The sequence below is a fragment of the Melanerpes formicivorus genome, unplaced genomic scaffold (assembly GCF_026170545.1).
Source record: "Melanerpes formicivorus ecotype bairdi unplaced genomic scaffold, bMelFor1.0.p_v2 SCAF_5, whole genome shotgun sequence".
NCBI lineage: Eukaryota > Metazoa > Chordata > Aves > Piciformes > Picidae > Melanerpes > Melanerpes formicivorus.
This window is the reverse complement of record NW_027142357.1, coordinates 27,710,911-27,728,853: the sequence shown is the minus strand read 5'-3', so window position 1 is coordinate 27,728,853 and position 17,943 is coordinate 27,710,911. Positions and strand designations below refer to the sequence as shown.

Genomic DNA, 17,943 nt, shown 5'->3' with positions numbered 1-17,943 from the left:
ATTTATATATTAAAATACATGCATTTAAATCCTGTGCCATGAGAATCCAGGACAGTTAGCAAATGGAACAATCTGTGATTTATTCATTCCTTGATTAATTTTAATCATAGCTATTTCTTAACGTTGAGTTTTCTGACAATTAGGATAAATTTTGCTTTTAATGAAGACACAACTGTTCAGCTAAAATGGGATTATGGTAATTATTAAAGTTGCAAAGAAATTTGTTTCATAAGCTCTTAGAAGGGTTGGTTATCTGACCAAAAACAAGATCAATGCAGTTAGTGCTAATTAAAGCAAATAGACTAAGGAATAAAAAAGGCTTAATTCTGAATTTATGAATATCATTAAAAGTTTACAAGGCTAGTTTAACTTGCATTCTGTGCATTGTTGGCTGAAGAAAAAGTGCCTGCATTTGTAAGACAAGTAGAAATGAGAAGTGACCTTCAACTTTGTGTAAAGCCTTTGAAACGAAACAGTTTTAAGGGAATAAATGTGGCTAAGTTTCTGATACAGGCCTTTGGCAATTCACAAATGACTAGTAATTAGCTCTACTGCATTGGGTTAATAAATAAAAGGCAGCTTAAAATGGGCAGAAAATATATTTGTCCATGGCACTTGGTGCCATGGTTTAGTAGTCATGAGGTCCTGGGTGACAGGTTGGACTTGATGATCTTTGAGGTCTTTTCCAACCTTACTGATTCTATGATTCTATATATGTGTGTGTGTATGAACTTGCTTGCAGCATAGTGAGGATGACAAGTTAGTCTAATAGGCCTCTATGTCCAAAACCGGTGTTTGGCATCTCTAAACACCCTTGTACTCAAGTATGTTGATGAATCGTTGTCTGGTAGGGCTGGTGAAGATGACAGCTTTTAGTGACATAGAGGTTTTCTGCTTGTATGTATGAATTCTAATTTTAAGGATCCTAGAAGACTGAAACTCACTGTTACAGTCAATATCCATACTTAAATGCAAAATTATTTTAAGGATGAGATGAACAACAATAAAATCATGTCTTCAGCTAGGTCAGATCTAAATAGCATTAGTGACTTCACCAGTAACAACTGAAAGATCTGGACTATTAAAAAGGATTTGAAGCTCAATTTACAGCAAAGCAAACCCTAATGGATTACTGGTGTGTGCGAGATAAATTGATTGCCTGTTTTCTATCCACCCACCCATCACAACTGAATTAGTTGTTACTCATTTTTCAAAATCCAAACATACTGTGTAAAAGACATTATCTAATATACAGTAAGGGGTGGGAGTTGGGAGGTGAGGAAAGAAAAGGCAAGCAATGGAACAATCTCTGCTTCAATTTAGGCTGGTGTAACTCCATTGCACTGCTTGCATTTACATCGGTGTGCTTCAGCTCAGCATTCATGTCTTGTCTTGGAGATTGACTTTATCTCCCACGGCTTTTCTTTCTGTTCACTTCCCAAGCTGCATGTTATTGTGCCTCGTTCTTCTTTTAATAATTTGCTTGACAATAATAGAGGCATACCAAGTAAAATCAGGGGAAAGAAGAGAGCATACAGAACTCATAATTAAAGCATATTTTTTCCTCTCACTTCTGAGATTTCCATGCTGTTTGTGTTACCACAAATGTAACTTGACTTAATTTTGATAACAATGATGACTGTTTAATCAGGGAACAGGGGATTCTTTCTTGAAACAAGCTTTCAGCAGCATTTTCATCTGTAACTTGTCTTTCTCTGTGCTCACAAAGTTTGTGACACTTTAATTGCTAACAAGTGGAGGACAAATGGAATCTTATTACTGAGAGTGATCTTTACCTACATGCTGGATACGTTAAATATTGTTTTTTTCAGTGCTTGTATTTGAAGTGAATCAAAGATCAGAGGAATAAGTAATGATTTCATGTACTATACAGTGATTCAGCCATAGGAAACTTGTGCCTCAATGAGTTGAAACAATTTCTTTTTTTTTTTTTTTTCTAGCATATATATTTTTACTGAAATCTTTATAATTAATTGATTTTTTTTTTCCCCAAAAAATGTCTCCAATTAGATGTTTACCCAACTACTGTGAACATGGAGGAAAATGCTCTCAGTCCTGGACCACCTTTTACTGTGATTGTAATGATACAGGCTACATGGGAGCTACCTGTCATAACTGTAAGTAAACTCACACATACAGTGTTTGCTTATTCAGCTGGTATATCAAATCTGCTACAGCTGGCACATAAACCAGAGAGGAGCTTTGTGAGGGGTCATATAGTATTAGAGGATGTAGCATGCCCTGACATGGTTTGAACAGGTCATGAATTGGGCTGTAAAGATGCATGCTTCTTGACAAATATTTTGGAGAAGACAAAACCAGATTATTATCCTGTTTTTTTTCTGGATAGTTTTAGCAAATCTTATGTTCATTTATGTTACATACAGATCACAGACACTTTGGTTATTGCACATTTGGTTGAATTTAGCTGGGCTGAGCTGGGTGATTTTAATCTGTGGTTGGGGCTGTATGTCACTTTACCAAGATGAGCTGCTTTGCTTGTAGATGATCTGAAAGTTCATGTTGCAAGAACCTAGTTTTCAACTGTTTGTAATTTTGGAATTTTACTGAACTGTTATTTGTGCTGGCGCCATTAGCAAGGATACAGTGTCTGAAACAGTGGCACTACATGAAGCATTCAGCTACTGAAATCCACAGTGGAAGGAATAGGAAAGGTATTTTACAGGTTTTAAAAAATAAATAAACAGCAGAAGCACAACATTCTGGATATTCTAATAAAAAAAAAAAAATAGAAGAGAAAAGCCAGTACACAGTCTGTTTATACAGATGACTAAAAGGGAAAAGAATTAGAAGAGGAAGCTAAACTTTGTCTCTTCGTTATTGGAAATTATGAGAAAAAAAGAGTAAGTAAGAATAACAATTCCAAGGCTGCAACTATAGCCACTCCAGGTGTTTGATGAGTACTCTGACCACAGGTGGGATGAGATTGGTGAGATGCATTTTTCCTTGTTAAGTTAAAAATCAGAAAAGAAGAAAAGGTACTTAAGGGTTTGAAGCTGAGAGTATTGGCAACTGTGCCGTGATTCTGGAGATTTCAATGGTTTGCTAATTAATGATTAAATCATTTGAGATGTGGGGTCTGCATCTGGCAGAGAATAGGGGTTGAGAGGTCTATTCATAGATTTGTCATCTGAACTGTCAATTATAAGCACAAAGGAAGTTAAGGGTTTGGTACAGAAATCATGCCAAGTCAGGGTGGGAACAAAAATGCTGAGTTTAGAGTTTCGAAAAGAGGGTTTAAGAGGGTTTACTTTTTGTCCAATTTTCTGTTGCTCCAAAAGACATTATCCCTCTTCAAAAGCTCCAGACCCAACACAGAGAACATGCAGTGATTGAGGCGATAGCAGAGTGATTTACACCAGCTAATGCCTGGTACAAAGCTAGACAGCTAAATCCACTGGTGAGAAGGGAGCAGTTCTTTGGGGAATGAAGAAACCTGTTGCTATGGACTGTCACAGGCAATAATGGATGCTAACCTCTGGGATACATCTGCTCTGTCATATTAGCTTGGGGCATGAGGCTCACTCTGTCTCTTCCAGCTCAGTGCAGCTCATGTCCATAGGACACCATCTCATTACTGCAGAGGATTGGTTCATTAGTAGTTTTTCCCACAGACATTTTCATGGAGCTGGTGAAAACTCTCCTTCTGCTCTCAAATACCTAGCTGCTATTATTTGGAGTTCACCAGTGTAAAAACTACTCTAAAAAGTTTCTCAGAAAGATCTTTTTTTAAGCAGATCAAGCTGCACAGGCATGTGATGTAGAGCTATTCAGCTGCTCGGCTTATTTACAACCATATTATCAACAGCTAATTTGATTCCAGCTAGATTGTAGAGCCAACTGCCCTGCAAGCCAAGCAGTGCTGATAAACTACAACGTTAGTCTGGAGAAATGTGTTCATGTGCTTGAAATGTGCAACGAGACCATTTCAAAGCTGGTGGGCAAATGCAAACTGTTGATAAGAAACCTGCAGAACAAGAGACGTTATCGCTCAGCTGATAGTGGCTGACATACAGGAGTATCTTACAGCAGGTGAAAGAAAACCACAGATCTGATCACAGCACAACTCCAGAATATCCTCAATGAACAGACAATTCTTCCAATCATATAATTCAGTGTAGTTCTATCAAAGGAAACCATCTGATTTCTTAAGTTTTGAAACATTATCTCAACAGGTTTTGATTTTGACTAGAACACTCAGGCTGACAAGCCTGAAATTGAACTTGTACCACTTTGGAGAGGCTATTTCTTTTATTAAACTGCCCTTCAGACCCAAGTCCATGCAGTAACTTGGAGAGATTTAACTGGCAATCTGCTGCAAGCCAAGCACAGTGTGAATGGTTTCATTGTCAGCTGGATTTCTTTTCTGTCTAGTTGCAATCTGGGTTTTGCCTCTTTGTGGTGTGGTATTTGTAAGAGGTGGGTGCTGCTGGTTGAAAAATATGCTATGCTTTTAGAAGGAACTTCATGACATGCATTTACAAACCAAACTAATTGATTTATATTTTACCAGCTCATAATAGGAGGCCTTATCATTTTAAGAACAGAAATCTGAAGGTGGTGCATTGTCCCTGACTTATTGTTGTCATCTGTAAAGCGTTGAAATATGTTTTGTTGTTGATGCATAAGTAGCCTTACTGCCTTCTTTCAAATATTCATGGACCACACTGGATTCTGCTGTGAGGAGCAGCTAACAATGCAGACTATCCTTGCTCCAAAGACTTTTCAGTTAAGCTTCTCTGAGAGAAAATCATGCTGGTGCAAGTGATGGAGTGCCAGGGAATCTTCATCAGCATCTTAGGTGACAGTCTGAGTCTGCCAGGCACATAATTATTGCAAGGCTTTCTTATAAGCAAAAAGTCATAAAACAGAGATTAAAAATGAAGAAGAAATTGAATGCTCACAGGCATGAAGGAGTGACATGGGAGAAGGCAATAATGGGCTTGTTTGAAAAATATGAGGCTGTAACCAGAGGAGTTTGACATTTCTGACAAGGCAAATGCCAGAGTTGTAACAGGTAGATAGGTTGGAAATATGCCATGAAAAACAAAGATAAATAATTTGAGTTTGATGTAACAGAGGGGAAGTAGACAATGGCAAGGCAGAACAGTAAGGTGATAGAAGACATAGCTGAGACAATGCTTGCATGACCACATCAGATACATGGGACAAGATTGTGTCTGTCATGACAGAAAATGGGTATACTTGAAATTCAAGACATGTGAATAAAGCAAAAGTGCACATCTCAAGATATATATAAAAAACTTGCTGGGTCTAGACAGTGCCTTAATGTAATCTTCCTGGAAGCAGTCAGTCTTCTGCAAACCTCAGGTATCCTCATGCTCACTCAAAATCCCTTCTGATCCTGAAAGCTCCTAAACTGTCACAGAAGGTGTGGCAATCTACCTGATCCAAATGAAGATCTATGACTGGACATGTATAGGATCACTTCCCATTAAATAGCTATTCTGTGGCAAGCAAATTTCACCCTAAAGTCTCATCTAGTCCTACTTTTTTCTCCTCTGAACTTAGGTATTAGATAAAATAGTCCTAAAACCCATTGGTGTTTTCTGGATTTAGGTAACATATGGGGAGACTCTGAATGTTTTCTAAACAGATTGTTTCTTGAATAGCTTTTTGCCTGGTGCTTAAGTCCATTTCTCTGTTTAATAACTCTCAGTCCTCCTTCAAATGCTGCTACTTGTGGAATATTATCAATACCTTCCAAGTATTTTGTTGGGTTTTTTTTGGGTGGTGAGATTTTTTTTTTATTCCAATGGGGAAAGAGGATTTGTGTTTACCTCTCATCCTTCCAGCCTTCCGTGCAATTCACATCTTCTTGCACATTAGTCACAGTACTAATTAGCAATCATGTTTTCATGTTGTCTTACATGTAGCTGTGAAACTCCATATCATGGGCTTGTGCTCTGCTGTCACAAATGTGTGTGGACATGTAATTCAATGGGGGATGTAGGACTTGCACTGACTGTCCCCATGTGTCCATTTCACTGCCCACAGTTGGGGGAAACAAGGAGTCATGGAATAACCCTATAGGATATTAAACCACTGGTAGATGAGTTACGTTTTTCTCATGTATGAGTTTTATTGTGCTTTAGCTTCCCCACCTCTTTTGGGAATAAGATCTAATTTGCAGGTATATTAGAAAGTATGTGATCTATATGGTCTACTAAAATGGTATGGATTCTTTCCTTTGAAACCGCTGTTTGCTAACCGCTACTTGAGCTGATCAGTAGCTAAGACAGTGCTTTGAGGATATAATCTCTGTAAAATGCATGGGTTTGATTTTTCATTTGGTTTATCTTTTAAATGTGCTTCACACAGCTTGCATTTAAATAGGTTGGAAGCTGAGGGCTTTTTAATAGGAGATTCTACATTTTGGAGGGTGGTAGGCTCCCGATCCATCTGGTATTGGAGTAGTCTGATATAATCCAGATAGGAGACTATCCATTATGTAATCACATGTGTGAACTATAGCAAAAGAGACAATAATGCAATGTTTGCTTTCTGCCTGCCTCTCTTGAATAGAAACACTGTTGTTAGTACACAGCTGGAGAAAAAGTCCTGGGTGGGGTTCAGCTCATCTGTTTCTTGCTGTCTGCTACTGTGACTGTGTCAAACTGTGAGCTATTTGCAGAATTTGAGATAGGATGTCCATGGTATGTTCTTGGACCACCTCTGAAACACGCCAACCTCTGCGGTCTATAGAGGGAGGCTGTTTTAGCTTAGACATGCAGTAGGAAATTGAAGCTTGATAAGAATTTTAGGTGGAGAGAGAAATAGATGGGGAGAAGGAGTTATAGCTGTGAATTTGTACAAAATATTGTTAATTGAAAGGTCATAGTTTAAAAACCTGCATAGTCATCTCTCTCTTACTATTAATTCTCCATATAATTATCATGTGATAGTGAAAACAATAGACCAGTGTAAAATGGCCATGAGATACAAAATGTTTTAACTTCAATGCAAGGTAATGATTAGTACTCTTCTCTTTCTATGACTTATGCCAGTTCCTCAGCCTCATCTTCCCCTTCTGCATTTCGATTATTTTTATATATGATAATTTGCAGAGGGCCTTTAGTCTAAGATGTATTTTTTTATTGTTATTTTGAAGAGTGTTGAACATTGACATAGAAGATGATGAGACATATAAAATAATTATTTTATTCTTCATGTTCTGGTGATGTCAACCCATCCCAGAGCTTTGCAACATGATAATTAACAGAATGTAATTTAATTCTGGATATTTGCTTTGGTGTGTGGTCTATCTTGCACATACAGGTATCTGTCTTACTGGCCTAGGTGATTCCATCCAATAATGCAAATGTCATGTATTCACTGATATGAAATAAACTTCACAGTATCACAGTATCACAGTATAACTTAGGTTGGAAAGGACCTCGAGGATCGTCGAGTCCAACCTATCAACACAGACCCCATGACTAGACCATGGCACCAAGTGCCATGTCCAATCTCCTCTTGAACACCTCCAGGGATGGTGACTCAACCACCTCCCTGGGCAACCCGTTCCAATGATGAATGACTCGCTTGGTGAAGAACTTCCTCCGCACCTTGAGTCTAAACCTCCCCTGGCGCAGCTTGAGACTGTGTCCCCTTGTTCTGGTGCTGGTTGCCTGGGAGAAGAGACCAAACGTTAACATAACTTCAGGCTTTGTAAATGTATTTTTTAGTATTAATATCTTTACCATATATATAATTTTTGTTCTGAAAAGCTTAATATAGCTTCAGACAGATTGTTAGCAGTACTGGAGTTGGATCATGAAGTGCCAGCCATGGATTCAGTAATACTGCTGTGTTCCAAGGTAGGGCGATGCATACACCTTTGCTGGTTGGGCAAATGAGATGCAGAGAGTTTCAGTCCACCAGATGTCTAACAGTGAGTCTGGTCATGTAACTTGCATGTCCTGAGTAGCCAGTGTTCCTGTCTGAGATTCTTACAGTAGGTTTTTTCCCATGTGTATTTAAACACCTTGTTTTTCTTTGACGAAACACAACAGGCTTAATATTTATATCAAGCCTTCAGTACTTTACTTCACGTTCCTGAATGTTTTTGTTCACACCATGCTTCTGGCATATGAATTTTCATTGTTTATTTTGTAATAATTTGTTTGTTAATGCTTTTCTATCACTTTTTGTATCTATAAATTGTACATCTGTATTTCTCAGTGGTGTTCATTAAAAAAAAAAAAAAAGTCTTTTCCTGTGCCTGACATTTCCTAATTAATAGCACAGAGGATATCCCACTTTGGGACTTCACTTCAGAATCGAGCGTGTGGAGGAGTGACTCAGTCCCCCTTTGAAGCCTCTCTGCATCAGGTATGACCATCAGCATAGGAGCACCAGTACTTTGAAGAGCAAAGCTGAGATACCATGCTCTTGCACTGTGTCCCTCAAGTATTTTGATTTCTCCTTTCCCTCCAACATTGCTCTTAAAATAATGTAGGTCTCCCTCACTGCTTTCTTGCAGCAGCAGGACTTGCAGGTTACCCTGCACCAGCACTGGGCAGGGGCTGCTGGGGTATGTGACTGACACAGCCACCTTCAAACCTCAGCAGGGAAGTGACAGGTGAGGATAGGCCGACATGACCTTTTGTACCTCAGCTGGGGGGAGCCTTAGTTTGAATTATAGGAAATTGTCTAATCCCCAAGTGTAATGGAAGGATCCCTCACAAACATACATTTAGGTGACATCGTGGTGAAAGTAATTTTAAAGTCATCTACGGAAATAACATATTCTTTATCAGATGAGTAAATACATATTTTTAAAAGAAAAAATAAGCCACCTGTCAGTGGGGACTGCATTGGTCTGCCAACAGTAGAGCTGTCAAAATCCAGTTTTTGAGAGTACAGGTTTCATTTTCTGACGTTTAACAAGACAATTATGTTGTAAGGGCGAGAATCATGTGAGAATGATGATCAGTCCCAGAGTGTGTTGCTTGTGCCAATCCCTCTGTTGTTGGAATGTGAAGAGAGGAAGAAACCTCCCATTGCATGTTGTTTCATTTGTTATTGAGAAAACACCCTTGACTGAGCACTTATTACTCCGAGACTGTAAGAACAAATGTGTCAGGTCTGAGATGTACAAGCAGAGGGTGGAACAGTCATCTCCAGTCTGCCTTCAGGAGCTCTAAGCATTTTGGTGAGCGTGCTTAATTCGACCTGTGTCAGCGTTTGTGCCTGTCGTTTGTCCAAGGTCAGTCCAGGGCTGAGTGCACATCCCAGCTGAATCTCCAGCCCTTACTGGCCTTTCCAGTCTAACCAGTACATAATTTTTCACCTCAGAATACAATAGCAGTAACTATTTACGGGTTATTATTACTCCTTGCATCTAGGGTGCAAAGAATTACAAAGCAATGAAATGAGTCCCTCATAATCCAGCAGTATTCTGCCTGCAATTTTCCATGATTGTGCAATTGTTAGAGCACAACAGCATCTATCTCACCGCTGTTTTAGCCAGGGAGCAGACGGTGTCAGCACCTCCCAATTAAATCAAGAATTCAAGTTCTTTACATCTCTTTAATATTTTTGATTTATTATATCCCATAAAATGTTATCTCCTTCTGAGAAATTTAAAATTATCATCTATTTTTATTATGAGAATCCAATCTAAAAACTACAATACTAGAGGACTCATTTGGGTAATCATAACTAGTACAGCTCAGATTCTGATTCTCCATCTCCGAGTCCTTTCAATGGAATGTGTGTGATCAGTTTCCAAAGGAGCTGGCAGTAGGAAAGAAATATGGGAAATTTTAGGGTTTACTTTTAATTTACTTTTAATTTTTTGAGAAAAATTATCCTGTCATCCATTCAATTTAAAAAAGGAAAGAGTCCTCTGATTAAACAAACAAAAAACCCCACAAAACCAAAACACAATCAAACAAATTGCTGTTTAATTGCAACTGATGTAATTTACCTGGACCTGAGCAAAGCCTTCGACACTGTCCCGCACCACATCCTGGTCTCCAAACTGGTGACACATGGGTTTGATGGGTGGACCACTAGATGGATAAAGAACTGGCTTGATGGCCGCACCCAAAGAGTGGCTGTCAATGGCTCCATGTCCCAGTGGAGGCCAGTGACAAGCGGAGTCCCTCAGGGATCAGTCCTGGGACCTGTCTTGTTCAACATCTGTGTGGGTGACATGGACAGTGGCATTGAGTGCACCCTCAGCAAGTTTGCTGATGACACCAAGCTGTGTGGTGCAGCAGACACGCTGGAGGGAAGGGAGGCCATCCAGAGGGACCTTGACAGGCTGGAGAGGTAGGCACAAGCCAACCTCATGAAGTTCAATAAGAGCAAGTGCAGGGTCCTGCATCTGGGTCGAGGCAATCCCAGGCACAAATACAGGCTGGGCAGTAACTGGCTGGAAAGCTCTTGGTTCTATCTGTGTAGGTCTGCAGGGTGGAAGGGAGAGATATTTACCTTTCTTGGTCTCCCAGTAGTAAAACTGCTGGATTATCACTGTAACCCTCACATTAAGTCCAGCAGCCAGAACTATTTTAAGTATGGGTAAGGAAAGCATGGACCTGGGTGAATAAAACATTCATTCATCCATTGAAGAGAGAGGGCTTTAAATATGATCATTTGCAGGATTTCAAGTCTTAGCACAGTCCTTTTTGTCTTTTTTTAGCCAAAATATGACTGAAGGTGAAATTATAATGGTCTGAAAAAGTGGTGAGGTTTTATAAGTTAGAAGCATGGGGGCAAAGGAAACCGAGTACTTAAGTGCTGAAAAAAACTGTGGGCAGCTGAAGGCTTATCTGCCAGGGTGCTCCACAATGAAACAGTAAGTATGTGCTTAGTGAAGGTTATCATGGAGACTGCAGGTGAACTGGTTAGGGTAAAAGTAAGACTGAAAGGCAAATGTCAGTGTAGCAACAGGTAGTCAGTGAAAAACTGAATAAAAACATTTTATTGGAAATGATGGAAGGTTGACCTTGCAAATGTTTGTGCTCAGCCATGTGCTATTAAAGATTTCAGCTATGCACAGGGACACAGTCTCTTCTGTTTTAAGGACTATAATTAATTTGGATTAATAGGTTCAAGATGCTTCAGAGAGCTGAACAGTGATGAAATTGCTCATATTTAAAACTTGTCAGGCTCCTGCAGTGTGGTGAATCAAGTTTGAAGTTTCAATTGCAGAGCAAAGCTAAGAGAGACTGCAACCCTGTCAGACCTGACTACGACTTGCAGAGAACTACTGTGTGTGCTCTAACAAGCTGTAAGGGTCTTGATACAGACAGGCAAGAATGAAATTCTGTAGCTCATTGTACACAGAAGGTCAAAATAGGTAAAACAAAAACTCTTGATGCCTTTCTGTCATTGATGTCTGAATCATGGATCTATAGCTTGAACCTTGGTCAAAATGCGTATTTATAATTTCAGTAGTGTGCATCTGTAGAGATGTAGTGTGTGTGGCATGGCAAAATATGGGATATATATGTTTCTGTAATTGTGATTTTTGGACTTATGAATCTTTATATCCCAGGAGATGTAAGAGAACATGCAAAATTGGTTGATAGTGATCTGACTGAGGATAGAGTGTTTATGTTATAAATGCTGATCAAAGTTTGACAAACCATTTCTTAAGCACCTTGGAAGATGAGAAGGAAACGAAAGGAAAAAGATGTCTATTATGATCAGTGAGTAAAGCTGCGTTCAAAATAAATGCTCTGATGGGATGAGTTGTTGATCTGAAAAGCTGGCCTAATTTGAGATACTTAAAGCTGAAAGAGATACCTGAGGGAGAAGTTTGGTATATGTGTTTCGCAGAGGATTACAAGAGCTTGGGAGGTAGATATCTTGAAAGCTGTTAGGTTTGTGCATGCCAGAATACCATCAGCGTGGCTCATCCTAGCAGGTAGACAAGAGCACATCTAGTACTTTGGGAAGCAGCTCTTCGTATGAAGAATGGTCCTCTCAGGCTGCATCAGTTTCTATAGCTAGCTCTGGGAAGATTGTAAACTTATGAAACACTGCAGTAGCCTTTACAAAAAATCTTTAAAGAGTGCACTGCAAAAATGTCAGCACAAGATCCAGTGTTATAGTTTATAAGTGATTCTTGGGGGGAAAAAGGGAAAAGAAGACATCCAGTTTTTGTGTGACCAAGATATTTGTGATGTCCAGTTTTCCTTACTAAATCTGGGACCTTGAAATCAACCTGGTTCGTGTTTTGTGTTCCTGGAATAGCCACTGTTACAAGCAGTATCTCCTCAGCTAGCCCTGTCACTGCTACACCTTGCACACTTTGATTTTAATCTGTGCTGTAGTTTAATGTTTTTACCAGCCATATCTGACTGTGAGGTCTAAGCCATACTTGCAGGGGCGTGGGTAACATGGGTGCTGCTGACATCTCTTTCCATTGAGAGCATTTGCAACACAACTCCATGAAGCAAACAGCTTCATCCTGAGTGCCTGCGGGAACTCGGTGGCAGGAACTGCAGTGCTGTTGTTGCACAATAGTGCAGCTTGTTCCCAAAAGGGCCTGAGCAAACACAGCAGGGACTGAAAGTCACAAACTGTGATTTGTGGTTCTGGCTTAGTGAAAAAAAAAAGCATTGCTGAAAACTGTCATTTTATCTTCATTAGCCGATATACATCAAAATTAGTCCAAAAATCTTTGGGAGGGTTAGAGACTGAAAACTAATCTTGCTTTTTTAAGACAAAAGAAAACTTAGAAGTTTCATTTTTTAAATTATGGGGTTTTAAAGTGCTTGATTAAGCTTTTTAAAGAAGGCAAGCTTTGTATGAGCAGCCCATAAAGAGCATTGCTTGTGTTGTTTTGGTCCCACTTTGGTGACCATTTTAAAATGTGAAAATAAAGTCAACGGAATGAAAGTATTAAACACTATTAAAATATTTCACAGAAAGGAATACAATCCTTTTTTTTTTTGTTCTCATTGTGGGTTTTTTTTTTTTTTGTTGTTGTTTGGTTTGGATTTTTGTTTGGTTTTGTTTATAAATAATACTTACAAAACTGTTGATGGGTTCTACTCTGAATGAACTGATTAATACCTCTCCTTTATTAAAACAATGTACTTTTGCTACAAATGTTGTTTGGCATTAAAATGTATGCATTCATCAATAGTTCCATAACGACTCTTGGTGGTTGCTTTTTGGAAGTGAGGCTGAATTACATATATAAATAGTTAGTGACTCTTTAATGACAACAACCAGCACCAGAACATGAGGACACATTCTCAAGCTGTGCCAGGGGAGGTTTAGGCTTGATGTTAGGAAGAAGTTCTTCATAGAAAGAGTGATTGGCCATTGGAATGTGCTGCCCGGGGAGGTGGTGGAGTCACCATCACTGAAGGTGTTTAGGAAGACATTGGATGGGGTGATTGGTGACCAGACTGGATGAGGCTCTGGCCAGCCTGATCTAGTGTGGGGTGTCCCTGCCCATGGCAGGGGGCTTGGAACTATATGATCCTTGTGGTCCCTTCCAACCCTGACTGATACTGTGATACTATGATACTATGATTAGATAGTGTTGGATGATAGGTTGGACTCGATGATCTCAAAGGTCTTTTCCAACCTGGTCTGGTCTGGTCTGGTCTGGTCTGGTCTGGTCTATTCTATTCTATTCTATTCTATTCTATTCTATTCTATTCTATTCTATTCTATTCTATTCCTATTCTATTATTCTATTCTATGCCTATTCCTATTCTATTCTATTCCTATTCTATTATTCTATTCTATGCCTATTCCTATTCTATTCTATTCTATTCTATTCTATTCTATTCTATTCGTTTTCAACTGTCCCCAAAATGACCACATATCCATCTACATCAGAGAAGCCTCACACCAAACAGAACATAAACATGCAGGCAGTTGTCAAATGTAAGGCTCTGGCATCTTAACAGTCGCAGCTGACAGCTCATCTGGTCTTTATTTTTATATGATATTTCTGATTGCATAATGAGAATCATGACTGCAAAGAGATTTTGTCTTTCACTAAGCCACGGAGACAGCTTCGGGATGTTATCACTGGAGTAACAGGGCCTTTTTCAGCAAATGTAATTGCATAACTTTATTCTGAAACAAATTATCAGCTCAGCCTGCAAAGACAATGAGCAGAGCTTGGAATGGATGGTGCACTTGAAATGTTTGTGGTGGTATCTGCTCGTGACTGGAAAGCATATATCACTTTCTCCTTAATGCATTATGCAGCATAAAATAGCAAAAAGAAAGAAAAAAAAAAAGAGAGAACTAAAAGCAATGGCTTATCCAGTCTAGAAGTATGCAGTACCAAATGCTTAAGATACAGACAGATGAAACTTTCAGTGTGCAGCTACAAAATAAATTGTTCATCAAAACAGCTTTTCTGTAATTCATGGTGGTTAGAATATACTTTATGTGCTAGAGTTTGGGAGTTTAGCACTTTGCCACTTTTTTTTCTGCTACTTTCTCCTATTTGATGCTGGAGTTCTCATATAACCAAGAAGAAACATCCCAGGATGTATTTTCTTCTGACAGACTAACTGTGCTTCCATTGAAGCTTGTGCATCCCTTGAGATTTATACCAGCTGAGTACCTCTAGCCTGATTTCTAGTTGTGTACAATGTGGTTTTTTCCCAAAGCTGAAGCGACAAAAGGGCCATCTGAAGATTAGTAATAATAATAATAATAAACCAGTTTGGAAGAGACCTTCAAGATCATCATGTCCAACCCACCAACCAATCCAACCCACCTAAACAACTAAATCATGGCACCAAGCACCCCATCAAGTCTCCTAAAAAAAAAAAGACCCTGCTGTTCATCACAGGTTTGAACCCAAGACCCTGAGATTAAGGGTTGCATGCTCTACCAACTGAGCTAACTGCCCTTTGAATCTACACACATTATCAATGACTGAATCTTCATGTCTTTCCTTATCGATTTGGAAAAAAAAAAGTATATCTGGCCTCCATCCAAAATGGCTGTCAAGAAGGAGCAAAATACTTAGTATGACATAGTTTGTGATGAGTTTCTAGCTGTGCCAGTTCATTGACAACCTATCAGGTGTATGTCACTGCCCATTGCACTATCATTTGTCTTAAAACATACTCAGAAAACAATTCAAAGGAAAAAAAGTTGGTGTATTCCCTAATGAGACAAGATAGTGTCCTGTAATGATGATGACAGCAAATTCACTAAGTGAACTGCAGTTTGAGAACTTTACAAATTGATCAAACTGTGATTCCTTGATTGCTTACTTAATTGCCTGTTACGGTCTCTCTCCTGACCCTCCATATCCCAGTTGCTTTTGTCAGCACTTTGGTGACTGAGGGACTCTCTGTTAGCCCTTCGGGTTGTGAATACTGGAAGAATAGGTTCTGGTTTGGGGATTTTACCTTATTTGCATTTAATATTTTGGCCAACTATCAGAGAGGGAATTAGAGATCTTCTAGACTCCTACAGTGCTTTCTACATCAGCCTAATGACTGCCAGGAAGACATATTCTTAATTCTATTTATTATAGGATGGATACTAATTAAAGCACCATCTCACCAGGTGCTCACTACCTTAAGCAGCCTCTAACTCCAGGAAGGGTAATGCTGTGCATATTTAGCACTTATCAGTGCCTGCTAAACATGTCTGGTCAGGAGAGGACTATACCGTGGAAAAGCGTATTTCCTTGAGTGGTACAAGTAATTCACTGGTGAGACTTCTAATTCATAACTAGATTGTCATCAGATCCCCTAGAATTATGGTTCTGCTGTTCTGGGGAGAGGCAAAGAAATGCCCACATTTCATTAAAATCTGAGTGATGAACTATCTTTACTGCATTTTTCAGAATCACAGACAAGGCTACTTCAGGCTGACCATTTAAGCCTTTCTGAACTCTGTGTCATTAGAAAAACTACTTTTCAGTATGAAGGGAAAGGAGGGATGGGAGTCTGTGTGCACAGGAATGGGAATGAGAAGCTGTTCCTGCTGGTGCAGAACAATTGCTGCCCTCTGCAGGAGGTCCTGGGGCAGCATTTTGTAAATGGTGAGGAAATGCTTTCTCCGCACTCGCTCTGCAAATCATGAATTCCTCCCAAGTAAAAAGCATAGGGAACTTAGCAGTTATATTTATAACTTCAACACAGCAGATAGTGTGCCATAGCAAGATTAACTGTACTGCTTTGCTGCCTGAAGAGTTGAAGGGGCCTGGAAAAAAGACCCAATATCCTGCAGGGAAGCTGAGGACTGGCAAAAATATCTGTCATCTGTGTTGACAATACTTGAGGCTAGGTCGTAAGTCATGTATATGTGTATCTGTGTGTGTGTGCCCTTGAAATATCATTATGTGGGTGCATATTTGTATATATGTAACTAGATGGTGGCACATTTGAATGCTCATATCTATTAACTTAAGTATTTGCATGCTTTAATCCAAAATAGGGCAAATACATCTCCTAAAGCTGCCATATGTGAAGTTCAACAAAACACTTAAATATATGCCTAATTTAGAGCATGCAAATGCAGTAAATGCATTCACATGTTAATCAGCAGTGAAACAATGGTTTCTTTTATGGCAATGAATGAAGCAGTACTCATGTAGAAAACGTGTCTTGTTTTCTCCTTGTTTGTGATGCAATCACTCTCTTTTAAAGCTATCTATGAGCAATCTTGTGAGGCTTACCGACACCAAGGGAAGACATCAGGTTTCTTCTACATCGACTCTGATGGAAGCGGACCTCTTGGACCACTCCGTGTGTTTTGCAATATAACAGGTAATGACTTTCCCTTCTCTTTGATGCCTTCTGTTGGCTCTATCATTATTGATTGGTCGATCATTGTATTACTAAGAAGACAGCACAATTGTAGGTGGGGGGAAAGCAGAGAACTGGTAGTAGCTGAATTGACTCTGTTTTCTTAAGTACGATGTAAATGTGATTTTCAAGCTAGGTTTGAAGGACTGGCACTGTTGCAAAGTCATATTTATAATAGTATTTACACCTTACAGAGGGTGCTGCTGATGGATTTTTCATAATATCATAACTTTTAATAGGTTTGGTTTTCACTGAATATGAGGAAGCTTAGAATGCAAACCTTCTTTTGTAACTGAATGGTTTATTGGCTTTTCTAAAAAACTAAAACTGGGAATGATTATGAAACTCCTTGCACTGAGCTATCTGTAAACTCTTCCAGTCCGACTTAAGCAGGAATACCCTTCCCCATATGTCTGTAGTGTCTTTGATATCACAGAAAATAGAAACCTTGACTGTCCTGAATATCTGTATGGAGGGAAAGACTGTTAGGAGGAGGGGCACCAAAGAGGCAGGTCAAGAGCCTGGCCAGGTGACTTGTTGGTTGAGACTTTTCAGCCTTACAGTTCTGTAGTTCTAATATAAGAAGTGTTTCAAATGAATGTACCTGTCTGGTAAACTCTCCTCTTAAGCAGGTCCCATTTTGCATATAAGACTGTCATGCAAGGGTATGAGAAAAGATTAGTTAGCCTGTATTGTGGATTGGGGTAGATGGCAGAGCATCATTTCTGCTCTTTATTTTTGTAATGGAGAGGAAATTTCATGGATTGTATACTGTTTACTGGTTTTTGCTTCCTGTGGCCAGATGTGGATGAAAGAATGTTTTATTACACATTATAAATTGCTAATTCAGGTTGAGCTCCTTTGTCGCATATCACCTCCACACTCAGTCCTGAAAACTAAGGACTCAGGATATTCATATTTTATCCTTAATCTCCTTGTACTTAAAGTGTCTCAAATTAAATTTTCATTTTGATTTAATTGGGCAATCATTATGTTAATTAAATGCACACCAGTTAATTATTAAGTATGTTTTTTATTCAAGTGTAACAAATATTTAATAAGATGCGTCTCCTTCACTGTTGTTGAATCTCGTAGTAATTGAAACAGAGTTTCACAT

The 17,943-nt window shown here is 39.1% G+C and overlaps 1 protein-coding gene across 1 annotated transcript in view; it reads left to right on the top strand.

Moving 5' to 3' along the window:
* The window catches only part of CNTNAP5 (contactin associated protein family member 5), a 303,624-nt gene that overhangs the window by 184,196 nt on the left and 101,485 nt on the right, over nucleotides 1-17,943 (top strand). The window contains exons 11-12 of the mRNA XM_068138943.1: nucleotides 2,032-2,138; nucleotides 16,668-16,787. Of these exons, the coding sequence (XP_067995044.1) occupies nucleotides 2,032-2,138; nucleotides 16,668-16,787 (227 nt within the window). The remainder of the gene's footprint in view (nucleotides 1-2,031; nucleotides 2,139-16,667; nucleotides 16,788-17,943) is intronic.